The sequence below is a fragment of the Cricetulus griseus genome, chromosome 3 (assembly GCF_003668045.3).
Source record: "Cricetulus griseus strain 17A/GY chromosome 3, alternate assembly CriGri-PICRH-1.0, whole genome shotgun sequence".
Taxonomy (NCBI): domain Eukaryota; kingdom Metazoa; phylum Chordata; class Mammalia; order Rodentia; family Cricetidae; genus Cricetulus; species Cricetulus griseus.
The window spans coordinates 221,722,874-221,750,089 of record NC_048596.1 but is presented as its reverse complement, the minus strand read 5'-3'; the positions used below and the strand labels follow the sequence as shown (position 1 = coordinate 221,750,089).

General features: G+C 43.4%; 1 protein-coding gene across 3 annotated transcripts in view; it reads right to left on the bottom strand.

Moving 5' to 3' along the window:
* Positions 1 to 27,216, bottom strand: part of Frmd4a (FERM domain containing 4A) — a 303,426-nt gene that overhangs the window by 71,575 nt on the left and 204,635 nt on the right. For all 3 annotated transcript variants that reach the window (XM_027405198.2, XM_027405203.2, XM_027405200.2), the window contains exons 6-11: positions 27,018 to 27,074; positions 25,770 to 25,792; positions 10,303 to 10,386; positions 6,250 to 6,315; positions 5,561 to 5,618; positions 4,267 to 4,353 (exon numbers count right to left, since the gene is read on the bottom strand). In XM_027405198.2, coding sequence (XP_027260999.1) covers positions 4,267 to 4,353; positions 5,561 to 5,618; positions 6,250 to 6,315; positions 10,303 to 10,386; positions 25,770 to 25,792; positions 27,018 to 27,074 — 375 coding nt within the window. The remainder of the gene's footprint in view (positions 1 to 4,266; positions 4,354 to 5,560; positions 5,619 to 6,249; positions 6,316 to 10,302; positions 10,387 to 25,769; positions 25,793 to 27,017; positions 27,075 to 27,216) is intronic.

The following is a 27,216-nucleotide window of genomic DNA, read 5'->3' as shown; positions in this document are numbered from 1 at the left end:
AGGTTGTTCATAGGCAAGATTATAGAGCATCTTCTTGATTGGTAGGCCCCGGCTCATGGTGGGCCATGCTGTCCCTGGCAGGTTGTCCTGGGCTGTACGAGAAATCAGGCTGAACAAGCTATGGAGAGCAAGCCAGTAAGCAGCTTTCACCCATGGCCTCCTCTTCAGTTCCTTGAGGTTGCAACCCCTGGTTCTTTTCATTTAGAACTTCTAAATTCTTCAGAACACACTCAAGAGACAAAAACCAAGTTTTATAAGAAAAAAAAAGCCCCCACATGTCTTATTGTTTCTGACAAAATATGCTTGGGGTGGTTTGAGGGACAGGAAGCAAGAAATACCTCACTACCTAGGCGCTCATTTCCTAAAGAATTCAAAGTTTTTTTTTTTTTTTTTTGTTTGTTTGTTTGTTTTTTGGTTTTTTGAGACAGGGTTTCTCTGTGTAGCTTTGGAGCCTATCCTGGCACTCGCTCTGGAGACCAGGCTGGCCTCAAACTCACAGAGATCCGCCTGTCTCTACCTCCCGAGTGCTGGGATTAAAGGCGTGTGCCACCAAAGCCCAGCCAAGAATTCGAAGTTTTTGTCTGCTTTAAATTTATTATTTTTTTTCCAAGACAAGGTTTCTCTATGTAACAGCCCTGGCTATCCTGGAACTTGCTCTGTAGACCAGGCTGGACTTGAACTCACAGAGATATGCTGGCCTCTTCCTTAAATTTAAATTTTGTATGTTTTCCATGTTCTTTTTTGAGACAGGATCTTGCAATGTGGCCTAGGATGACCTGTAACTGCCTATAGCACAGCATGCTGGAGTTACAGGCCTCTATAACACCTGACTTTTTAAAAAGGGGTTTGAAATGAAGCTCACAGCTTGTACAGAGAGCTGTACTTAGGGGGGGGGGGAAGAATCTGCTTGTAGGAGAGAGCCAGGTAGTGTACTGCTGTACTGCGGGGTACTAGTAGCAGGAAGCATAATTCTTCCTCCTACTCAAACCCAGAGGCACCTCACTTTGCACCCCACCTTTCCAAGGCCATTCGGAGCAGGACTCAGTGACATAGGGTAGATGCTGATACTAGAATGGCCAGTTGCATCTCATCCAGCGAACTAGGACCAAACTACTACAGTCCCTCTGACATGAGATGGCCATTAGCTCTGGACTCGTAGGGATTTGGGGAGACAATTTTGATGAGCCCTTTGGGAACACTTGTGTGGATAGTCACAGGTGGCATAACGGAGGACAACCCTTAGCCCTTCAAAGGAATGGGGAGAGCTCAGCCTTGCTGCTGCCTCAACTTGAAGGTTGGCTCCTTGTACTTTGGTGCCATGTGGCAGAGCTGCTGCTGTAAGTGGATCAAAGTGTCAGTGAGGGCCTCTGCTCGCTGCTGGGTGGGAAGAGCTGCCCGGGCAAGAGAGGCAGTTGTTGCCACAGATGCCTCCAAGTACTTAGTTCTGGGCACCGATCATCTCCTGAGCATCCCTGGAGGCTTAAAGTGCTGGGGATGTACCTGGCCCCAGTGCCAGGAAGGCGTGCTACCACCTGGAGGACATCCCTCAGATGTAGCTCATTCATCCTCTGTGCTTGGGAACACTCCAGTCCTCAGTACCCAGGGACAACCCAGTCACGCCTCATCTACCTGGCCAGCTTTTCCCAAGTCTCAGTGCAGGAAGCACAGATGGCCTTGAGTGATGGTACCTATCTCCAGACCCACGTGAATATCCTTGTAATACTTTCTACATGCATAGCAGAGAGTCAGAGAGACAAGGTGGACCCAGGAAAGCAGCTGTGAATTCCAGCATCTTCCTGGAGTCTCTGACACACAGTGGAGGTTAAGAACTTGGTTTGGAGGTATCAAGGAGGGACTTGGAATACTCTGTAAGGGAGTCTACAGTGATAACTATCTGCGAGGTGTGTGCAGCTCCTTAACACATGCATGTTCCGGTGCTCTAAGCTGCTCAGAGTCTCTCCTGTTTCCTACATGCAACAAAAAAGGGGTTTGTGGTGCTAATAATGTCAGGTACTGAGATAAAGGACTCCTCCCCAAGTCTTCCAGCAGCCTGGATTTCATAACTATGGCTTTCGTTCACTCTTCAGTTTTGCCCTTAAGTCCCATTAATGTCTTGGCAGGCACACAGACCCCTCAAAGCTAATGAAGCCGAAGCATCACTTGGCCTGATTGGGGTTTGAAAGGACTGTTGCTAATTTTATATTCAGCTTGTGCACTCATTTCCCAAGGACCCCCAAACTGCACATGATCCTGCACAGGCAGCATCTGGCTGTCTCCCAGGGATTTCCATGACCAAGAACTGAAAATTTTCACTCATGAATGCTAGTGACTTTTATGGGGATCCAACTGCTGTCCTTCCTTCTCTGTTGATACTTTTTTTTTTTTTAAAGAACTTTCTGTGAGCACTGGAAACCAAAACTCGGTTCTAACTAATAGTGATTAATTCATTGAATCCATGTTATTCGTCTCTCTTGTGTTTTATATATACTAAGTGCTATCTTATTAATTTCATTAGAATTATACTTAAGAGAAATTAAGAAAAAACACCTACTCAGGAATACAGTGGACAGAAGTTTCAATACTGTTGGCATGGATTTCACAGACTGGCCTTGCTTCACTTATGCTTTGGAAATTCTTGACACCTTTAAGGTCCAACTGAATACCTAAGTGTCTATTCTCTACAGTTCCCTGGGTGTCTATCCAGACCCAATACTGTGAATGTCCTAAGCTATGTTGTCCTCCCAGCTTTCTCCTTCCAAGGAGGGCAAGGCAGAACTGCACACATTGCAACCAGGGCTTTGTGAAAGGTGCTGGGTATGTTTGTCATTTGCAAGTAGAAAAAAAAAAAAAAACAGTTTGGCTGGAGGGAAAGAAAGAAGTGGTGATGTAAAAGAGAAGGAGGGCGTGAAGAGGGAACTTACACAAAGAATTAGAAGGGCCAGATGGAGAAAAGTACCAGGGAAACAGAAAGACAGCAAGGAAGAAGTGTGAGTCTACAGCCCAGAAAACTTAGAGTGCTAAGCAGGAACAGGGGGCACTATTCACTTCTTATGTGTAAATGGCAAACAGAGGTTTTGGAGCTTGCCACACAAAGCAACTCAGTCCGCCAAAGAGTCAGGTCCTTGCTGCATTATTCCCAGTGAACAACTCCTCCATCATTTGTTCATGACCTTTACTTAGAAATGAAGTGATTTACTGGTCAACTGAGTGAAAATTCTTCCTATCACAGGGCCATTTTCCTATTACCAATTTAAGAAAGTGACTAAGAGGTCAGTGTTTACTTCATAAAGTGGTCAGCCCAAGTTTATACATAGAGTGTGGCCAGCCCATATATGTATATAGAGTGTAGTCAGCCCAGTTATGTGCATAGAGTGTGGTCAGCCCAGGTGTGCATAGAGTGTGACCAACCCAGGTGTACATAGAGTGTGACCAGCCCAGGTGTACATAGAGTGTGACCAGCCCAGGTTGTACATAAGTGTGACCAGCCCAGGTGTACATGAGTGTGACCAGCCCAGGTGTACATAGAGTGTGACCAGCCCAGGTGTACATAGAGTGTGGTTAGTCTAGATGTGCATAGAGTGTGGCCAGCCCAGATGTATTTGGTGGGTGTCTATCCTAGTCACAGATACAACAGCTTGGGCAGCAGTCTAGGGTGCATAGTAGACCAACAGTTCACTTTCACACCAAAAGCATTTTTCCATTTAAGTTTTCAATTTGTTTGGGTTTAGAAAATGTTGTGCAAGTGAAAAGAAAATTCAAACACACTCGTGTTTCCAGTGGCTTGACTCCCTTTCTCTGGGGCAGATGACTCTAGTCTCTGTTCACTTCTATGATACCATTAAGGTGTTTGCCAGATTTTCAAGATTTTTTCTAACTCTTTATATTTTCATTACTCCTTGACCTGTACACTCTCTTGACCTATGGCTCTACTCCAAAAGCCATCATGGAGAACTCAGATTGTCCTCAGGAGATAATATTCCTTCATTTTGCCAAAACGTCCATGATAGTTCCTCAGAGCCCATTTGCCCATCTGCTCTTGGAAGATGGAGCCAAAAACCAAACCTTAAGTAATTATAACACTTTGTTTCCTTAGAGACTGAGAGACAAAAATATTTACCCAGGGATCTCAGACAAAATCACTGCAATTTATATATACATACATTAGCATGGGATTGGTGAGCCCTCAAGCTGTGCAATGTTAACTCACTATACCCCGTTCCTCTCTCAAAAGAAAGCCCTCAAGTCCATAGGAGAGGGCACTCTTACCTTCCTTGGCTTCACTTTATCATGGTAGTCATACTGGAAGATTCCTTTGTAGCTTAGTCCCAGCCACCATGGTATCCCCTGCTTGTCCTAGGATATCAAAAGGAGTATAGGTCAACATGGGGCTGGAGAAGATAAACACAAAGAGATTTCCTGGCTCAGCTGATGACATGGGAGAAGGCAGTGTACCCGGAGTAGAAAAAAATCATTCAAAGCTCCAGAAGTATATGGTTTCTTTACAATCTTTTCTTGTGTTGGGGAATGAACTCATGGCCTCATGTGTGTTAAATGTGGACTCTACCAATGAACTACCCCACTCCATCTAAAAAGTATTTATTTCTTTATTTATAGCAGGGAGGATTGCACTCAAGGTCTTGTGCTTGTGCATGCTAGGTAGATGAATAGATGGATGGATGGACGGACAGATAGGTAGGCAGACATGTAGTGTAAGATCATTATGTTGCTCCCTGTTGCTGTCTCCGGGTGGTGCCTGTACATGACACTGATTTTGTTGAATAAAACCAGAGGAAACTCAGTGACACTGTGAGGTCAGAGTGACAAACCCTGGCATAGGGGATTCTGAGCTCCTTTTCATGAACACTTGTACTTGGGGGTCAGTGGCCACATCTTCCTATACAACATTACCTAGGGGGCTGGACTTTGGGGAGGATTCACCTTTCTCATATGGAACAGAAGAAGTTTCCAGAGGCCAGTTTGCTCTGCTTGACACTGTGACTTAGGCTTAAGAAAGGCATCTTTAGCTATCATCTCAGAAGAGATGTCATTGTCACACAGTGTGGATGGAACTGAATAGAATTTAGACTAAGTTAATATCACATTGGATTTGATAATGCCACATTCCACAACACAGTCTTAGACTCTTTCTATGGTCCCAGTTCTCCTTGGAAAGCTGACTATGTGGGATCAGACCCCCAAGAGAAACACAACATTCTGCCACAGGTTTTTGGTCTCTCTGGTTCCTCGTATTTAGTGAGAGGCCCTGAAGCCCTGATTTCCCAGGATTCCTCTGAGATGGAAAGGAAGTAGAGATTTATTACATTACTTCACAGAAGAAAAAAATAAAGAGTATCGGAGAGTCACTCTATCAAGAGTTAGTACCCTAGGGATAAAATTCAGTTGCTCAATTTCCCCTGGCAAGCAGTCTTTCTGACCAAGCCAACCTCTATCAACTGTATTCCCTTCAGAATTTCCAGACTAAAAAATATGAGAATCTTCTGTTTGCTTGCTTGTTTTTCCAGGACAGTGTGGGCAGAATTCAGCAAATACATTCACTTACCTTCACTGCATAATAGTGAACACCGTAGGTTGGGAGAGACTCCACGATACTCATGTAGCTGTGAAGACAACGCACACAACAATGCACAATGGTTATTAGACAGAAGTGGTGTTGTATCACATATATATGTCCTTCTGCTGTGTGTTATGGAGGTCTGGAGTGATTATTAACTTGGAAATTAGTAGAAACACCCCTCTCCCTACATATCTTTTAATGGAGAAATCAACAACCTTGATAGGTAGCCTATTGACACACAGTCTTTGTATGCGTGTATGCGTGTATGTTGTGTATATGTGTGTATGTGTTCACGTGTACGTGCATCTGCAAATATAATTGCGAGTATGTGTAAGTTGATGTTGAATGTCTTCCTCTATTGCTCTCCACATTATTTTTTTGAGACTCAGCCCCAGTGGCATGGAGCTCATTGATTCAGCTATGCTGGCTGGCTAGTGACGTCTCAGGATCTGCTTGCCTCTGACTGTGCAGGGCTGCCATTATATGGCCATTGCCATGCCTGTTGTTTTGTGTGTTTTTTTTCTTTTGGTTGTTGTTTGTTTTTGTTTTTACGTGGGTGGGTTCCGGGGATCTGAATTGGGGTTCCTCTGCTTACAGGGCAAGCACTTTATTGACTGAGCTGTCTCTTCAGCTCCCAAACACAATCTTAGTGCGTACTCAGAGGGGCCACTTACTTCACGATTGCTTGACCCCTTGTCTGGCCATTCAGTTTCTTGTAGTACTCAATGACTCTGTCCTCACTAGAATCAGAAGGAAAGGATTTTGGCATTAGAGGTGAGCATCCTGCCCCCCAGGGCACTAAGACTTCACCCTCCATCCCCATGAGAACCTCTGAGGAAGCTATAGATGGAAAATAACCATGTCCTGAAATGACATGTCTCAATGCTGCTCTTAGAATTCTCTTAGAAACAGTAGGGATAGAAAAGCCTGTTTTCTCCTCAGAGGACTTACATTATCTTTACCTCTGACTGCTTGTCAGTTAGATAAGATTAGTATGCAGGTTGGTGGAGAGGGAGGCTGGGTGGGGTGGGGGTGGGGGAAGGGTGTTCTCTGAAAGATATTATGGAATAGGAAAACATGAAGAAGCATTTGGCACTAGTCACAGAGGATGCTGTGGTTAAACTTGCTCAGTTCTCCCTTCTGGTCCAATCCACACAGGATCTGGGGCTGCGGGGTAGTGTTGCTCCTACCCAGTGCTCTGGGCTAAACCGTTCTGAGTAGTTAAGACTCAGAGCTTCCAAGGCAGAGAGAAAATTCTGGAATATGGGCCTGGTGAATAAAAGTCCCAGGGCCACATTGGGAAAACAACATACTAGCTAACAGAATGAGATTACAGCCCATTTATCTTTTGAGGTTTTACTTCTAAAATTAACAGGAGATTAAATGGCTCCTTGGTGACAATGGCTAGCCAAAATTTTCTTTGACAGAATGGAGTGTGGTTGGGGTAATGTACAGACTTCCTGGGGAGTGACTGGTGCCAAGAAAGGTGGGAACAATGGAGCTCCCATTACAGTCTCAGGAGTTGAAGAGTCAGCCCACAGAAAAAATGGGGAACAGTTGTTGGCAAAAGGTCTTATGTACCACCTACTAAGGACAATTTTAAAAGCTTTATCCTCTATACCCTGGGCTATAGTTTTGACTTTGATTCCCACAGATTCACCTGTCATTTCTTCAACAAGGGGACTCCTTTAACTTTGTATAAGAGCGTCATGATGGGGAGAATGTGTGATACAGGGTTGTACCCTCAAGATTTCGTTCACTGATCTTGGGCACTCACTAATAATTCTTCACCCCAGAATTTATGTGGAACCTTCTCCCCCCCCCACTATTGAGGACATCTATTTTATAAGTTCATGACCTATAATAGCACATTCTCAACCACATAACTGTGATTTGATGAAGTCAACTTCTGGATCTGTGGTCAAGCCAACCAATGGAGATGCAAGCCCATTTCTTTTTTAGCTCTGGTCAAGAGCATCCCTGAGGTGTCGGGGTGGGGACTGAAAGTCAATATGATGTTCTGAACATAAGCAAGGCTTAAGAAACATCAACAAAACAAAGTCCCAAACACTGCCAGGCAGCTGTTCTACTGGCCTGACTACAACGTCTCATGGGACCTGACAGCTGCCACCTCCAACTTTGTCCGGCTGCCTGCTATCTAAAGCCATCTGGTAAGCCACAGTGGTGACCTTCTCTCAACTCCACTTTTCCCACTTCTTTCTTCCCATTAAGTCAACAGTGGCCTGTCATGTGATGACATACTCAGTGCCAGCTGGGGACTCATCTAGCCTGTCCAAATCCACTCCATCCTGTTCCCACCTGTCTCTGGAACCTATGGAAAGGGTAGTGTTCCTAGCTCTGCAGAATGTCTCCCAAATACCCAAGATCTGTTTAAGGACCAGACACAATAACAATGAAAAACCCACAGGCTACAGAAAAGTTGAACTCTCTTTGCTTCTTGCAAATAGGCTGAGCACAAGGCAACAAGGTGGGGACACAGTGAAAGGGCCATGGATTCTTTTAGCACCAGGATGATCCTTGCTATTGATTGGTTCACAGATGGGTGTGACACTGGAAGGCTTCCCTATCCAGCCTCTCTCCCAGTGCATTAGACAGTTGACTGAGCACTCAGGGGTCTGGGTGAGGCCCTAGAAAAGGGCTGGCTTGGTCACGTGCCTAAAGGATATACTGCTAAGATGGCTGTGGGTAAGCTGTTTATGCAGAGAGATATTCACGCTGATAAAAGGCAGAGAGCAGAGCCAGAAGGAAGGCTTTCTATATTACTAATAACATGAACACAGAGGATCGGGTGGAGACAATGCAAGAGTGATCCAGGATGAGAGAGGGGGAGGAGGGGGAGCTCTGCAATTGGCATTGGGGTTGGTTTAACAGTGTTAGACAATAAATAAAGGCCTGATTGAGGGATAGATTAGGTCAAAGGCAATTCTGACTCCAGACTGTCTACCGACATTACAGTTCTCAAGTGTAATTCATCCCTGCATGTGAGAACCATTGGCCTCTGGAGCTATTACCATCAATCTTTTTTAATGAGACAATGTCTCACTTGATAGCCCAGGCTGGCCTTCAACTCACAAATATCACCCAGACAGGTTTTGAATTTGGAGTCCTTTGCATAAGCCTGCTCTTTGTTTATAGATACATTTCCAAAGGAAGAATGATGACTAGATGAGGCCTGAGGTACAGTGAGAGATGGAAGTCTACCGATCGGCACTCACAGTCTTGAGTCCAGCTCTTCAGGGAAGGGGCTTCTCTGAGAAAAGTGATTTCTGCGTATGGGTTTCATCTCTCTAAAGAGCTCTGCATTATGATCTGACCTTCCCAATTTAAAGGCATCCTTAAATCTACTTGAATACTTGAACATTTAGTTTATTTACTGCTGAAGTATCTAGACAGGGTGGAGTACCAGTTCAAAAATTTCAGAATGGTGAGCTATGTGTTGGGTTTGCTAGGATCAACTTGTTTGGTGCTTTTGGCTTCCTCTCCTCTCTTCCCCCCTCCTCCTCTCCTCTTCCCTCCTCTCCCTTCTTCTCTTCTCCCCCTCTCCTCTCTTCCCCTCTCTCTCCCTCTCTTTCCTCTTCTTCCCTCTCTCCCTCATCCCCTTCTCTCTCCTCTCCTCTCCTTCCCCTCTCTTCTCTCCTCTCCCCTCCTCTCTCTCCTCTCCTCCCTTCTCCTTTTCTCTCCTCTCTTCTTTCTTTCTTGGACTGAGGGCCTCACACATGCTAAGCAAACATCATGCCATTAAATTATATTCTAACCCTTAAAATTTTTTTTTTTTTGAGACAAGGTTTCACTAAGCTGTGGGGTTTGAGTTCACTCTGTAGCTCAGGGAGGCCTTCAATTTGTAATCCTCCTGCCTCAGCCCTCTGAGAATCTGGGGTTGCAGGCCTATACCACTAGGACTATGTCTTACACTATGAGCAGTCACCCGACTTCCTGAGAAGGGTCAGAAGGAATACAAGGGACACAGGGCAGTGGTCAGTGCATAAGTACCCAGCAGGATTCCAACACACTCTTTAGGAATTTGAGCCCTGCTCCACCACAGCCCAACCACAAATGCCTAAATCATGTGGAATTGGGTAACTTAGGGCTCAGCAAATGAACCATGGCATAATGTGACAAACGGTTAAATCGGGATATAGGAAACACCAAGGAGAAAGAAAACAACCTGCTTCTTCTGTTGCCAAGGAAACAACCTGCTTCTCCCACCCTTCCAGACCTCCCACATCCCGCCATCCATTCCAACATGAAACTGGATCAGCACGGGAAATATTTCTTAAGGAGGTGCCATTTCAAAAGTGAAATCACAAAATTGTTATTATTAAGGGAGAGATCTAACATATGTGCTATGTAAATATTTGCAGATATAATTTCTGGCCTTTTCTTTCCTTCTTTCTTTCTTTCTTTCTATTTTTTTTTTTTGAGACAGGGTTTTGCTCTACCCCAAGCTATCCTGGAATGTACTGTGTAGCCTATGCTGACCTCGAACTTGGAATCCTTCTGCCTCAGTCTCCCCAAATTCTGGTATTATAAGCATAAACTACTGCTGCTGACTCTGAAAAGAGTTCTGAACATCTAAGTTCCCTGACACAGTGGGGAGAGAAGAGGCATGTGGGAGCTAATAGTTGGCCTTAGTGGTCTGAAGCCCTGCACCCTCCTTGAAGATGGGAGACTTTTCTATGAGAAGGTTCTGGGACAGGGGGTCTTACCAGTAGGCCAGGGAGGGGTGTTCCTTCAGGGCTTGGGTAGGAAGGGCTGGCAGCTTTTTCAGGTCACTCCTTACCACCTCATTGCTGAAAGAGAAAGTCAAGAAACATCACATCACCTTCTGGGAAAATAACCACCCTGTTTCATACAGCCTGAATGACTGAGAGCCACACATCTGCTCACTTATAATGGCTAGTGACAGGAGGCATGGGGGAGGGGGTGTTGTTTTTGTTTATGTGACACAGAGGGGGACACACTAAGCTGAGGGGTCTCCTTTTCCAGTGCAGGGCCAGGGATACAGACATAGACAGCCTCACAACCTCTGCCCTCACAGAGACACCAACTGTGTACCAGGTTCTGAGCAGCATTGGTTATGGCTGTGGGAAGAAAAGGACCCCAGTGGGGTGGATACTAGGAGAATCTTCCAGGGCCCTGCAGTTGGGTGCACAGATTTCAAGAAGGGCGGACTTTCTGCTTATCAAAAAGCACCTTTTGCCTTCCTAGATTCATCTCCTGCTGGAAACTATTTCATCAGTGTGATACATAACCAACCTTTCCTTTGGACAAGTTTAGAGACTACTTAGCAAGTATGATGTGGATTATCTGGGACTATCGGGAGGATTGGTGCAAGTGATCCTGGAGTCAGTGTCATCTCCCATAAACTCACACACACTTGGGGTTGAAGACAGTTTAAACTTCCCTGGTTCAACCATCCGCACAGTCAAGAGTTACAGAAATAAAGTCCCAACACACTTTTCTTTTTTTCTTTTGGTTTTTCTGAGACAGGGTTTCTCTGTGGCTTTCGAGGCTGTCCTGGAGCTTGCTCTTGTAGGCCAGGCTGGCCTCGAACTCACAGAGATTCACCTGCCTCTGCCTCCCGAGTGCTGGGATTAAAGGCATGCACCACCACTGTCTGGCCCAACACATTTCTTAATATTCTAGATAATGTTTCTCTTTTGTATTGGGCTATTCTTATGGCTATGTGACCCCTACTGTAAAGGTTATATACACTTATGTCTAGTCACTTAGCAGTTCTGCACCCCTTTATGCTAGGGGTTCCTGGTGTCTAGAGCCATTAACAGTATACACTTGGATGTGGTTCTGGTATTTAAATAGTGTTTCTTTAAACTGGCCCACCCCCAAGCCCCAAGTTTATCTGCTGGGCTTGCCAGGGTTCATCTTGTGGAGACTTGCATTAGATTCATAGCACTAACCTGGGATATTGGCAGCTTTCTGTGTTGTTCATCTAAAGCTAGGTAAACACTGGCCACCAGGAGCTTGGACTTTACCACATGAAAGCAATGAACAGGAAATCAATACATAAATAGGAAAGAATGAAAAAGTTAGGAGGTGGCAAGCAGAATGGGAAGGCTGCAGAAAACAGGTGGAAATATCCTGGGGTGATTGTAAAGCAATCACCCTTAAACCTATGCTGTCAACTTAAGGATCAAGAATTCTTTATATCCCAAGTGGAAAACCACATTGACAACAATGGCACCAGCAGCTCCACCACCAAATGCAATTGGGGAAAACTGTGCCAGCGATCCAAGTTCATTTCAGTAGTGTCTAGGAATCATCTGGATGCTAGTAACATTACAATTCAGGGCATTTCCCAAATTTACTAAGAATAAGAACAGGAATGTTTGTGCATTCATCTTCAAGCAGCTAATCAGAAGGGAATTCTCAAAGTTGAATTGTTTGACTCAATGTAGTCAATGTATCCAAGTTAAAAAAAAAAAGGTGGGGGGCTTGTCATCTACTGGCTAGTGTGCTAGAGCCCTCAGTGTCTTAAAGAAATTACTGGGAGAGATACAGATGGGATAGGACACAGTCCATACCAAAAATGTGTTCACAGGTAGCTGAGAAAATGAGAGCTGTTCAGGCAAAGATAACTGGCAGTGTGGGTAGAGGAATAAAGTTTGATTGTGCTAACTTACACAAGCAATACAAGAGTTCTGAGGAAATGAAGGCCTTTTTCGGGTCTGGTATAAAAGTGGGGTTTGGGCATGACTCAAAAAGGGGGTCATTCTTTGTGAAAATGGGTACAGAGTTCATATTTACTGTCAAGGCAGCTGTGTAACTTGATTGGAAGAGATCATATGTAAGGGGCAATGGGGCTGAAAAGACAGTTTGGAAACAGAATTTTGAGGACCTTCAGCGATAGCTTAGGAAGGTCCAAGGTGCTCCGGTAGATAGTGGCAAAGCTCCTGGAGATGTTCAAAGAGGGAACTCCTGGTGTTTAGGAAAATGAGATTATTAATGATGACCTAGAATTAGATGCCAAGGAAGCACAATTTAAGTCAACATTGGCCAAACATTTGAGACTCCACAGTGGTGGACAGAGGGTCTTTTCTGCCCACTTAACTATGAACACTTGAACATGGAAATGTGGCTCAATGGCTCATCAGCACCAAGGGTGATTCCTTAAATATCAAAAGGCACTTCTGTGGGGTAAGATTTTATTTATTGGAACTGTGGGAAGCAATGAGCAGTGTCTTTATGGAGCCAAAACCTGAGACCAGGCTCCTTCCTCTCATCACATCTAAAGTATATTTGGGGAAGGAACCGAAGGAGGAAGAGATCCTTTTACCTACCAACCACGGGTTTGTTGGCAAATAAACATCCCTGATGACAGCCACAGGCTTCACATCCTTGCTGAGGCTTGCCATGGATTCTCTTGTTCTCCTCCAGGGCAAGTTTACACAGAAAAGTCACCAGGGCATGAAGCCTGTCCAAATCCATTACACTCTGGAAGGGATCCACAATTTCCAGGCCTCCCCAGAGGGTGAGTCTGTAGACATGCTGTTTGCCTTTTTGCTGTTTATAAACACCTTCAGTCACTTGGAGGTGTCCAGCCCTGCCAATCTGGCCAACATGTGCAGCTGGAAATAAGAAAGTCCCTCTAATGTTCTACAGCAGGGCTGTGCCTGTGTCCTTAGGAGTCAAGAAGGATGGACCTGGTTAGTACTTGAGTAATAACTGGAGAGGTGGCTGCTCCACCCTGGGACTCCTCAAGACTGTAGGTAACAAATGTGCTAGAAATTCCAGCTTTCTTGTCCAGGGACTGCCACACTGTCACTATCCAGAGTTTGGTATGACTGATGAACATTAGCTTAAAAACATACTGTAAAACAGTTCATGGCCATACTATATTTTTAGAAAGAAAACTTTAAAAAAATCTCTTAGACAACCAGTTGTTAAAAAATAATCCCACTCTGATTTTTAATATCAACTAGGTTTTATTTTAAGTGTTTAGGTAGTGTTATTGTTGCCAGTATAGGAATGGTGTTTCAATGCTGTGTTGTTTTTTTGGATGGTGGTAGGTTGAGAGGATGTGTTTGTGTTTGGCTAGCGAAAACTTGGGAAGTGAGAGTGATCTACAGGAGAAAAAAAGATTCCTAGCATTATGAAAAATAGAGAACTTACCACATCAAAGAACAACATAGTTAGCCAAGACACTATAAAATGAACAAGGACAAAGTTAAGCACCAGAAAAAGGTTGGTAAAGTCTACCACGTGGTTTTTCTTTAAAAAAAAAAATCCAGGAGGGGCTGGGGGCTAGGAGGCTCAAAGGTTAAGAGCCAAGAGCATACACTGCTTTTGCAGAGGACCAGAATTTTGTTCCCAGTACCCACATCAGCAGCTCATACCACCTGTAACTCCAGCTCCATGGAATCTGATGCCCTTTCATGGGTACTGCACTCATGTGCACTCACATAAACAAAAACAAAATATTTCTTAAAGATCTGGGAAACAACATTTTCAGGAAAGTTCCCTTGGGTCAAAGGAGATGTCCGTGCATTGAGTGAGAAGCCCGGGGTCTCTGGGGTATGCTTAGGGTGGAAGAACCCACCCTGAAAGCATTGCTACAAAAACAAAGCTAGTGTAGCCTAAAAGGCCAATCAGAAACTCAGAAATGGTGAGATGAGAATGCTCTGCAAGCACCAGCTAAACCCTCCTTAATTGATGGACATATCTTGAAGCTGTGGTTCTCCAGGGAGAGAATGTTCTTGAGTAAAGTAGGAGTATACAATGCCTTGCACACATTGCCCAAACCCACAAAGCTCCAGGAGAAACTTTTCTTAACCTATTTGGTAGCAACTCAAGAGTATATTTTATTATTTATCGTCCTTTTTCTTTCTCCTTCCCCCCATTCTCCTTTTTTTCCTTCCTCCTCCTCACCCTTCTTCATTCTTCTCTATCCCACCCTACCCCCAACAGGGCCCAGTCTCATCTAGCTGGGGTTGGTCTTCAACTGCCTATGCTGCCGAGGTTGATCTTAAATTTAAAAAAAATAAATCCTTATTTTATATGTATAGAGGCTAGATGTATGTCCATGTCTTATTTTGTATGTGTATAGAAGTTTATCTGTGTACCACATGTGTGCCTTGTGCCCAGGGAGGACAAAGAAGGTACTGGATCTCCTAGAATTGGAGTTGCCATAGAGACAACTATCTGTAACTGCCTCGTGGGTGCTGGAAATCTAACCTAGTTCCTCCGAGAGAGCAACTGTTCTTAACTGCTGAGCCGTCTCTCCAGTCCCTGATCTCAAATTCATGATCTGCTTCACCATCCTCCCCACCTGCTGCCATTACAGGCACACACCGCCACTTGTGGCAACATCTGTGTTTTTGTTCAGGGAGAGTGGTCTCTTTGATGCTAGCCCTGCCTGACCAGGGTGTCACTTCCCACCTGGGACCAGCACTCAATCATTTGTGTGAAATCTGAGAAATTCTGAATTGAGAGATTCTGAATCGGGAAGCACGGGGACCCTCCAGTCTTACATATGTCCTGCCAGTCCACGTTCATTTATTCATTACTACAGGGAACCCAGGAAACTCCATGACGGGTGAGAAGTGAAATTACAGACTTATTCTCTACTGATCTTCAAGAAGTGTGCAAGAAACAACTCTTATCTTTACTTCTTTCTTCTTCCTTTCTCCAATCCTTTTGTTTTCTGATGGTGAGCCAAGGCAACACTGAGATTATAATAAATGAAAGAAAAAAAAAAGGATGACAACATGTCATCATTTCCTTCCCATCGAATGCTTTGCCCAGTTGTGAAGGTTCAGGGAAGCTGATGGTTTGGAAGATGTCACAGAGATCGTCCACTTCTGGGTTCCTGTACATGTGAACTTTTTGTCATTGCGTTTGACATCTTCAGACCTAGGAAAACATCTGGGGATTCACAGGTGATTTCCCTCCATAAGATTCTGGGTTTTGGACATGCACCATGGGTTAACACTAAGGCTATCCTAACATGTGCATGGATTATTTACCCTTCATTTCTGATGGTAATTGCTCAGTTGTATGCATATTCATTTCTTAGTGAGTCTAATTTTCCTAGGCTTCAAGGAAATTCCTGGGAACTTCTCATTTTGTTGTAAATGCATAAAATGCAAAATGAGCTAAGATTTCTTCCCTCAGCCTGTGATTTCAGGCAAATGATTTTCCTGAAACAGCAAGAGAAAACAACTGATCACTTCCTACAATGTCATCCTTTAACTTGGGAATCTCAGCTCTGATAATTTGAGTGTCATGACCATGAAACTCTGTGCTCTTCAGAATTCACTCAAAATGTGATACCAAGATTAAATCCATACTTAACAAAAGAGTCACAACACAAAGTTCCATCCTTACTTTATAGCTGAACAATTCCCATAGGATTTGAATGGTATCAACTTGCAAAAAAAAAATCAGTGTGTTTTTTTGTGCTTTGAAATGTAAATTACACACCCAAAGGCTCAAATGGACTTCCCCCGCACAAAACAAAGCTTTCTGGAAAATGTTCATAACGTTTCTGTGTGAACATTTCACTTCAGACTCTCAGATTCTGTTCCCTTTGAAAGCTGTCGCTGGCGTGACAGAGCCCTGCTGCTTCTCAATTACTTGTGGCTCTCCAGGTCATTTTCAAATCATGGGAAAACTCCACACACACCCTCTTTCTTTTTAAAACAAGTGGATATATGAGAATCATATTAATTTCAATTCGTTGAAATGAGAAGTATACTTCAAGTTTAACACAGGATAATTTTTTTTCTTGGGAAACTGCACTAAGGGAATTAACATGTTTAAGTGTGACGGAACTGGTTAGGTTATGAAAGCTAGAGCCTAAATGTGAGCCATTACTAACATAAATGTGTGCGGTTTTGTTTTGGTTTTCACTTCTTACCTAAAAAAATCTCAGTAAATCTATTTCTCTCAGCAGAGGAGAGTGGCAACTATTTTCTCTTTAATGGCAATTCAGAAATTGTTGGAGGCAGGTATGGCAGTGTCTGTTTGTAATACCAATTTAGCACTTCGGAGGCTGAGGCAAGGGAATCCTGAATTCAAGGCCAGCCTGGGCTACAAAGTGAGAACCCCTTAACAACTTCCACTGTCCCTCCTCCAAATATCCATTTGTATGAAAGTAGACACCAGATGATCAAAAGGTCTAATAATGACTTATAATAACTAAAGTTGCTGAGTTAGATGCAAATCTTTCATGTAAATGAAAAACTATGACTCTAGTAATCTGCAAACTTTGATTTGTAGTTATGGTGATTGGAATGAGAAATGTGGGGATATTTACAATTTAATAAAACAACTGGAGATCAAAATGCAAAGCTAGCCACAGCCACATAGCCAGGCAGTGGTGATACATACCTTTAATTCCGGCAGCCATACTAGCTAGCCATAGAAGCCAGGCATGAACCTAAGACAGATGAATCTCTGTGAGTCCAAGACCACCCTGGGCTACACGAGAGTGAATCAGAGCTTACACCAGGATTTGAGAGGTATAAAAGGAAGAAGCAAAGGGTCTCATTTGAGATTTAGTTTCCAGACAGGGAAGAGATTGCAGTCTGAGGAGAGCACTACAGTCTGGATTGCATTCTCAGGATTCGTGGAGACAGGATCACCCACTTCGGTCTGAGGTAGAGGTAAAAGCTAGTGGCTAGCTGCATTGCTTTTCTGATCTTCAGCTTGCTTTATTAGATCATAAATAATATATCACCACAAAATGTCTCCCATAGGCTCAGGTGGTTGTATAATTGGTCCCCAGTTGGTGGCACTGTTTGGGGGAGGTACAGCCTTTTTAGAAGAAAAACATCATTGGGGGTAGGCTTTTAGAGTTTCTAGCCTTGACCCAATTCCTGTTCTCTTTTTCTGCTTTCTGTGTGTGGATGAAAATGTGAACTGTCAGCTTCCTGATCCTGTCATCATGCCATGACTTCCTACCATGATAGACTCTAACTCTCTGGAACCATAAGCCAAAATATACCACTCTTTCTTAAGCTAATTTTAGTCATGGTGTTTTATCACAGCAATGAAAGAGCAAGCAATATATTTTAGAGCTACCAGCACTCAACCCTGTAGGCTGGACAAGAAGATAACTTTCTCATCTTTTGAAATATAGCCATCAATATAAATGCACATATCATGTTTTGAAGATGTGTACAAGAAAATGAGATCTTTCTTGTCTTTTCCGGGAACTTCTAAAACTCTTGCTCAAGCCCATGACTTGCATTTTCTGGCTTGACTAGAAAGACTTCAAAGCCTAGAATTTTTAAGAGACAAACTCATTTTAGTTTACATTAACTATTAATACACTCTCAAAGGGGGAAGATCTGATTTCAAAAGTAGAAACAGGAAAAACAATCACGAGAACACTATTTTTTATGTTCACCAAGGTTTCTTTCTCTCTAGAGTAGTGACCATACAGTCCCATGGTTTATAGACAATAAAATATTAAAAGGTCATTATACTCTTTGCTTTTAATTGCTCTTCCAGGGAGCTAAGGACATGTGGCTTTTGGAAGTTAATGGGGGATGTTTGAGTATAAATAAGCACCACAACTTTGAATTTGAAAATCAACCTCTTGTGTTAATGAGGGCTGCTATTTGCCTCTATCAATTGAGCAATACATTGCTAAATCCAAAATCAGGATTTTCTTTTTGAAAAGGAATACAAATAGAATCCTACAGATGCTATCTCAAGGCTACAATAAGGTTTCTTCCCAACCACTAACCCCGCTCCCGTAAGCTCAGATTCTCTCACACAGAACAGCATTTGATTGTGTACAGATGCTATCACGGCTTGAATTTGAAATGTCCCCCAACAGGCTCATGTTTTGAATGCTTGATCTCTAGTTGGGGGTGCTATTTTGGATGTCTGAAACTTTGGAAAATGGGGTGTGGCTGAAGGGAGTAGGCTGTCTACTGGGGGAGGGTTCTACGAGTTAATTACCCAGTCTACTTCCTGTCTTGTGTTCTGCTTCCTTTAAGCCATGTTGTGGACACTCCCCCCCAACCCCCACCCCACACACATCCACTACCAGGATGCTTTGTATCAGTACATGAGGCCAAACAACCATGAATGGAACCCTCTGAAAGTGTGAACCCAACTGAGTCCTCCCACTCACTGATTGTCTTTACCAAATATTTTTGGTCACAGTAGCACGAAAACTAATAACAATGTCATGTACGCTAACTCCCAAAACCTGGCTTCTTTTCCTTGCTGGACTGTGTTTTTCTGGACTGCGGAGCCTCTTAGTGCTTCCTATCTTTCTCTACCTCTGCAGTATGTGGAGGAGCTTGCTAAGTGGCGAGTCCACCAGATAGACCCAGTGCGGCTCATGGAATTTCTTTACTATGAGTCTTTTTCAGTTGGCTTCTGGGTCCTAACACAGCTTGTGTTTCAGGGACTTGCTTTAGTGATTAACATCAGTACCTCCAGTCTTTTGTAACAAAGGTATTTCCAGGTCCCAGTAGACAGCCCCGGGCAGCAGAGCTTCGGTGATTCCGTTTTAATAAAGCTTGTTACCAAAAAATTCTATGGAACAGATGTGCTCACTTGTCCCAGATGATTCTTCCCCTGTTCCCCAAATAAAATCACTTTACTCTAATCAGATCTCAAATAAAAACATCATTCAGCCAGTATAAGGAAGCCACTCAAACACTTATCATACTAGGTATATATATATCTCAGTCCATTTCACTCCATATGGCTCTAATGGCTATTCTGAAGTGATGACACTTAGCTTCAAGTTTTTCAGTTTCACTATCAGTTACATTTTATTTACTTACCTATCATGAAAAGAAAAACCAAAAACTAGAGCAGTATTAAAACTAGAGAGGAAAAGAAAGACATAATCTCTTATAGCCTCTTTTGTGAGTCATGTGTCCTTCTTGCTTGTATCGTACAGACAATTCTATATGTCAGAGGTGGTGTGGTTTTTGACATTAATGACTAATGGTGTTTCAACTTGGAAAAATGTTTAAGATTATTATTATCATGATTTTTGTTCTGAGACAGAGTACTACACTCTGTAGCCCAGGTAGGCCTGGAGCACGATGTAATCCAGGCAGGCCTTAAGCTTAGGGTGATCCTTCAACTTCAGCCTTCCCTGATGCTGGGATTATGCATACCAGATTCCATGGCCAGTATGAAAATATTATTTAAAAAGCTGTTGCTATCACATTTCAAGAAAGTTCCGAAGAGTTAATCAAAGGCGATGATGTGGTGATTCTCAAGATTAATAAGAAGAGATGGGTCAGTAGGGGGTTTTTAAATAACTTTCCCTTATGAAAAAATGTCCCCAAACAAAAATAAAACCAAGTTATTGTCCCTAATAGCCTATTGTCCATAATAGCACTGATATCTTTTGTTAAGTCAAATTAGAATCTCACTTGAAAGTTTGGATTTCCGGTAGGTTGATTCAATGGTTGTTTTTTTGTTGTTTGTTTGTTTGTTTTGCAATGATTAAGCAAGCAATAGATAATACTTTTCTACGGTAGCTCAAGGATTTTTAAAAAGCATTAAATATTAAATAAACACATTCCAGGAGGGGCTTGAGAGGTAACTCAGTGATTAAACCACTTGCTGTACAAGGTTGAGACTTGAGTTCAGATCCCCACCACCCATGTAAAGAGTCAGGCATGGTGGTATATGTCTGTGATCCTATCTTGGAAGAGGAGGCAGGAGGATTACAGGGATCCACTGGCTAGTCACTCTAGCTAACCAGTGAGAGACTCTCTCAAAACCTAAGGTGTAGAATATAGAAAGTGATACTTGATACAGACTCTGGCATCTATATGCACATGTACACATGGGCCTTTGAACATATATTCATATACCCCATATACAAAAATGGCCAAGCAGTGAAGAAACTGGTACATAGTAATGAATAAAGCTTGTCTACATAACAGGCAATATCTGCTAGTTGACTAATGTTGATCCACAATGTTTATATGAGGACTTTTTGGTTTTATTCTGTATTGGGCCCAATCCAGTTAACATGAGCTCCTATGGCTGCCTCGATTGATAGCTCGGGGGCTATTCAATTGTTTTCAGACAGAAATGCCAACTCTGTTCACTTCCTGAATGGTGACACATTCGATTTGTTTTTAAACATGAACACACATCAGGAAATGAAGCGAGATTATTTGTGCTGTGCTGCGGAAAATAATACAAGTGAGAAAACATTATTTTTAGATAAGACTATTTCCTAATCGTTTAATGATAGTGGACAATGTTGTCTACCTTGTGCCAGACTATCAACAGGCATGGAATATACTTCTCACTATCATGGCACATTCACTTAACAGTCTATATCTCAGCTATTGGCTTTCAACATTGCTAACCCAATGTTTCATTATTACATTAAGAATGCTGGTTGTGAAGCATATACCTTTAGTTCCAGCATTTGGGAGGCAGAGGCAAGCCCATCTTTGTGAGTTTAAGGCCTTCCTGGTCTACATAGTGAGTTCTAAGATAGCCAGGGATATATAGAGAGGCCCAAAGAAGGACCAGAAGAGCCCGTGAGTGGCACATCAGAGAAGTTCTTGTTCATGGCTCTCTTTTCCTGTGAACACTATGTCAGCATTCCAGCTTCTCTCAGTTGCAAGCATAACCCCCTATCTCTCATGCTTCAACAACGATGTCTTATGGTTTGTAGGTTCTTAGTACTCATTCCACATAGGTAGAGTCAGATCACATTTGATGAACTGAGTGTAGAAATGCAGGTCCTAAGGCAAGGTAGGCTTTTAGGAAGGGATAGGTTCAAGACCCTCAGTCTGTGGAAGACTGACTTTGACTTTTAAAAAAATTATCTTAATGTGTATGTTTGCTTGCATGTTTGTATACCACATTAATGTACTACCCTGGAGACCAGAAGAGGGTTCTAATCTCATGGGACTGGAGTTATAAAGTGTTGTGAGTCACCATGTTTTTTTTTTTTTTTTAATTAGTTCAAATTAGGAACAAGCTTGCTTCACATGTCAATCCCTTCTCCCTCCCCTCCCCCCAACCCTCCCCCAACCCGCCACCTGTTCCCCACCCCACCCCCTCCACTCCCCAGGGAGAGTAGGGCCCTCCATGGGGACTCCCCAAAGTCCACCACATCATCCTGGTCCGGGCCTAGATCCTTCCCCGTGTGTCCAGTCCGAGAGAGCATCCCTTCACGTGGCTCTCAAAGTCCCTTCTTACGCCAGGGATAAATACTGATCCACTACCAGGGGCCCCATAGAGTGCCGATGCCTGCTCATTGACATCTACTTTCAGTGGTCTGGATCAGTCCCGTGCTGGCCTCCCAGACAGCAGTCTGGGGCCTATGTACTCCCCCTTGTTCAGAGTTGCCATGTTTTTAAACAGTTGCCATGTGGATGGTGGGAATCAAACCCAAGTCCTCTGGAAGTATTCTTAACCACTGAGACATTTTTCCCAGCCCCAGAGTTACTTTGACTTTTTTGTGAGGTCATTCATTTAAATGGCTATTTGACCACCTAGACTCTATGGTATCTTTATCTTTGAATTAAGCCTTGGATCCTGTGTCAAACATATAACAGCCTCTCCAAAGGTCTGTATTTCTAAGCTTATTTTTATTGATGTTGTTGAGGAAAATATATTTATGGCAGGTAATGCTTACCAATTAAAACCACCCAGTTTCATACAGAACTAAGGTAAAAGAACCATGCATTAATAACTAGTATCAAAATCTAGTTTCTACAAAACTAATATGTGCAAATGGCCAATCTAAAATGCCTGATGTTCAGCTATCAAACCAATATGGTCAACTCCTAGTTTGGAGAATCTTCTTAGAAGTGGCCCTCAAGAAGTACACATAAGAAATGAAGTGTCAAACCAGGCGGTGGTGGCACACACCTTTAATCCCAGCACTTGGGAGGCAGAGAGAGGTGGATCTCTGTGAGTTCAAGGCCAGCCTGGTCTACAGATCTAGTTTCAGAATTTTAGGACAGTCAGAGATACACAGAGAAGCTGTGTCTTGAAAAACCAAAGAAAGAAAGAAATGATTTGTCTTATTCCCAAATTCAAGCATATACTATTTTCTTGAGACTATTTTTAATATTTTATTATTTCTTTTTTATGTATGTAGTTTATTGATGTGTTCCCATGGGTGTAAATACACATGCATGCAGGTATATGGAAACCAGAGGTTGGCATCAGGGGTCTTCCCTGATTTCTCTATAGCTTGTTTTCATGAGACAGTCTCTTCCTGAGCTTGTAGTTCAGTTCTGCCTAGCTAGCTGACCAATGAGCACTGGGGAACACATGCACAATGCTGATTTCAGCTTTTTATATGCTGAACTACAGTCCTCATTTTTGCACAGTGGCCCTGAAAATTCTGAAGTTATTGATCTTGAGCTTGCTTTAGAAAATGGTGTGTTATCAGGGGCTTTCATGTCACAGCTCACCTCTGCATTCTGTGGGGTGAATTTTACAGGATAAGAAAAACTGACCTTGCATGAACTGTCTGACCTTCCCTTCTCCTGACAGCTACTTCTCTCTGTAAACAGCTGTAGCTACAAACAAGCCACTAGACAGCTCTGACCAATGAAATGGCCTTTGCATATCTGCTTTTAGCTAACACACTGGCAAGCTGGAGCTGACAACGGGGCCCATGAAGGACTGCGGGGGCCAAGCCTGTTCTTCTGCCTTCCTGGTGTTTAGCCTGTGTGGCTGCATTCCCAGGATCCGTGGGACAGAGAGGTTGTTTCCAGTATACACACACACACACACACACACACACACACACACACACACACACACACACACACGGTCAGGGTGCTCTCAAAAAGAAATACTATTTGTGGGTTCTGAGCTGGCCAATGGAAAAGTTTCTTCAGAGTAAGAACACCAGACACTGGACTCCCAGGCTTGCAGAACTTCCACTTGTTGAAACCCTTCAATTCTAATCCCAAACTCAGGTCATAAGAAAGGAGCAAAGAACAGATTACAAGCTATTGTGTCTACAAACTGAGCAAGCTTCATTCAACAAATGACCTTCATTCAACAACAAGTAAATGAGGACTAGTCATATGCCAAGTTCAAGGTCCCCAGCTAAGGCTTCTCACAACTGTTGCATAGCAAAAATCTGACTCTATTTCCTGTCAAATAGTAGGGAAGCCTAAATAAAGGAGGCATGGAACTCTCTTTACAGAAAACAGTTAAACTGAGATAAAGACCAACAAGGAGTCAGCCAAGTCTAGTCCACAGGCCTAAATTAACGTCCACTCTTCTTTTTGTATGGCCCAGAAATGAAGAGTAGTTCTTACATTTTTAAATAGAGAAGGTGAGGAAGAGAGGAGAGGAGGAACAAGAGAAAAGGAGGGAGGGGAAGAAAAATTCACAATACACAAGGATTTATGTGATAGTCAAACCTCTATTCCCTAAATAAAGTTTTATTGAAACAACCATGTTCCTTAGTTCTCCCACCACATGAGGCTCCTTTGACACTTGGAAAAGGTGCAGTTCCTGCAATGGAGACCATGTGCCCTGGGGAAGCCAGATATGTGGCCCTTACAGAAAAAGTTTGCCAACTATCATTTTAGATTTTAAAATACTTCTTTCCATTTAGCTGAAGTGGCTGACTGAGAGCATACACCTCAGGTTTGGTTACGGTACATTTATAGATTGCAATATGCATGAGCTCTCGATGGGGAAGAATTATGATTTGTGTTTGTGTGTGGGCAGGAACACCCTCCTTCGTAGGTGAGTGTAGGGATCAGAAGCTGACTCAGGTGTCTTCTTTACCCACTCCCCTTACTTCTTTTTGTGCTTGTTTGTTTTGGTTTGGTTTTGAGACAGGGCTTCTCTGTAGCTTTTGGAGCCCATCCTGGAATTCACCCAGTAGACCAGGCTGGCCTTGAACTCACAGAGCTGGCCAGTCTCCTGCTCCCGAGAGAGTGCTGGGATTAAAGGCTTGCACCACCACTACCCGGCCCCTTACTTCTTTTTGAGACAGGGTGTCTCACTGAATCTGGGGCTCACCAGTTTGGCTGACTGGCTGACAGGCAAGTCCTAGGAATGCTCCAGTCTCTGCCTCTTCCTGGCCCAGCAGTGGAGGTACAGACACACAGTTGGTAATATGCTTTTTAAATGGATGCTGGGGTTTTGAACTCAAGCCCTCATGCTTGCATGGTAAACGCTTTATCCCCTGCACCATTTCCCCAGATCTGATGTCTTGTTGATATTCATTTTCTACCTTTATCCTGTTAGGCTAGAACATTGTGCCTTTTTCTTTTCTTCTTTCCTTTTCCACTGCACTGGGGGTGGGGGGTGGGGTGGGGAGGGTTTGGGGGTGTGGGAGATGTGGGGTTTATAACTGGCCTCATGCATCAGGTGCATGTCCCAACTCTGAGCTATAAGGCCCAGCTCTTGGAACCACACGGCTTGATGTTTTGCTTTTTTGGCCATACAGTCATATTCTTTTACAGACAAATCTTGATCGTAAAGACTGGGCTATCCTGAGCTTTCCCCAGTAGATGTTGTTAAGGCAGAATCCTGGGAAATGTCTGCCTGTGAACAGTTAGTTCTGCAGATGGCTAGCTACAATCCCCTGTGCTATGGGGGCTCCATGCAGATCATGAGAGACTGGGAACAATGTCAGCCGTGCTGCCCTGTGACAGTGCTTAACGAGCAAGCGAATGACAGGGTTCAAGCTGGCAGCTGCACAGGGTTACTCAAGCTTTCATCAGCAGTTAAGTCTGTTTTTTCCTCAACATAGCATCTTTCTGTGGAAGGCAGACATAAGCAGTATTTCTATGCTGTTAATACTTCCCTGAAACATATTTCCCTATATGACAGGGATTTCCCCCTTGAAAGTCAGCAACTAGATTGAGAGGAAAAAAGATGTGCATCTATCTACTCTTTGGAACTCTCTGGTTATATGTAATGAAGTTCACATTCCAGGGATGATACCCAGCTCCCCATGGACGCACAGAACAAAGGCCGTTGGAGGTGCTGGGCTCTGAGCTCAGCTTTTCAGTAACCCCAGGAGGTTCATTTAGTAAGAGTACTGTCCTCACTGAGTGTGCCCCACCAGGCTGCCTGTTCAGGTGGCAGTACCACAGCTGGATCTCACTAATTATTATACCATCTTCCTACAAGGTACATGCAAGGTAGTTTCTTTAAATAAAAGAGCAACAAATGCATTTTTAAGTCAATAAGAGAACAACTTCTGGGGACTCACCTAGAGAAATCTCCTTTTGCTTCCTGTGGAAGAAAAAAAAATGAGTGAAACAGAGCCATTGTTAAGAGTGAAAACTTACATCCTGTACTCATGGCTACTCCCTTGCTGACTAAGAAAAGACTGGCTTCTTACTGCTGCTGCCCTTCTCTCTGGAGTTGGATGAGAGGGATGCTAACCCACGGGTGGGAGAGCATTCCCATAACTGTAATCCCCAGCACTTGGGACGCTCAGGCAGGACTCTGAGTTTGAAACTAGCCTGGTTGCATAGTGAGACCCTATCTGATGGGTCAGAGTCAGGGAGAATATATGTGTGTGTCACCCGAATAAGAGACACGATGTAAACGTTACAAAGTTTTATGTAAGTTTATACTCCAAGGCCCTGGCCTGACTAGATTAAGCTTTAAAACTTAAACTGAACACATATCAGCATAAAATTCTCTCCCTCCCTCCCTCTCTCCCTCCCTCTTTCCCTCTTTTCTTTTCTCTCCTTTCCTCACACATACACGATTATCTCTCTCCCATATCTCCTCACTCCTCCCCCACTCTCTTTCACCCCCCCCATCTTGAGTTCCCCCTGTCCTCCTTTAAAATTTCCCCTCTTTCTTCCCCTGCCCTTCCAGTCCCTTCCTCCCTCCCTCCCTTTTCTTCGAGACAGCTGCAGTCTGCCTTCTTGGCCCAACCTCCAAAGCAGCTGGGATTACAGGTGCATGCCACTGTGCCAGGCTAGAACAGTCTACTTCTTCTGTCACTGTTGGAGTTGTGAGCTCTTTTCTAATTATACCAAAGAATTGGAAGCTGGAGGCCATGTGAGCATCACTGAGCGCGGTAGACTATCTTGGACACAGCATACAATAAACACTTGTTAAAAGCATAACTTCATGATAGTGCTTCAACTCATCTTGCCAGTATTATAGATGATACTCCTGTCTGTCTGTCTGTCTGAAACGAAAGATTATTACTTTGCCCTTTGGGGGGAAAGGAGGTGATTCTTGCTATGTATTCATTTGTTTTTCTCAGGGCAAAAGAAAGTACCAAACTTACAGAAAGTGGGAGTTGGAGAATCAAATGATCACAGATTAAATCCATAACTTTCCCTCAAGGTCATATGATATTACTGTCTTGAAATTTTGGAATAGTACAAACCTCTAATTATGGCCATAGCAAACTTTAGAAAGTCAAACTGTGGATATGGCTGCTGTGTGGGCAAGGCAGTCACATTTCCTTTTGTGTGTTTTTAAATCAACTTACCTGTAAAATATAGGAAGCCAGTTCAAACACCACCTCACTGTCCACATCAATAAGCTCCTGAAAGGAGAAAAGTCAGGATGAGCCTTTTATTTTTCTACTCAGTTTTGAATAATTAACTACTTAAAAACCTTAAAAATACAGATCTTGTGATGTAGTCCAGACCAGATGCAAACTCACAACTTTGTTGTCTCTGCCTCCC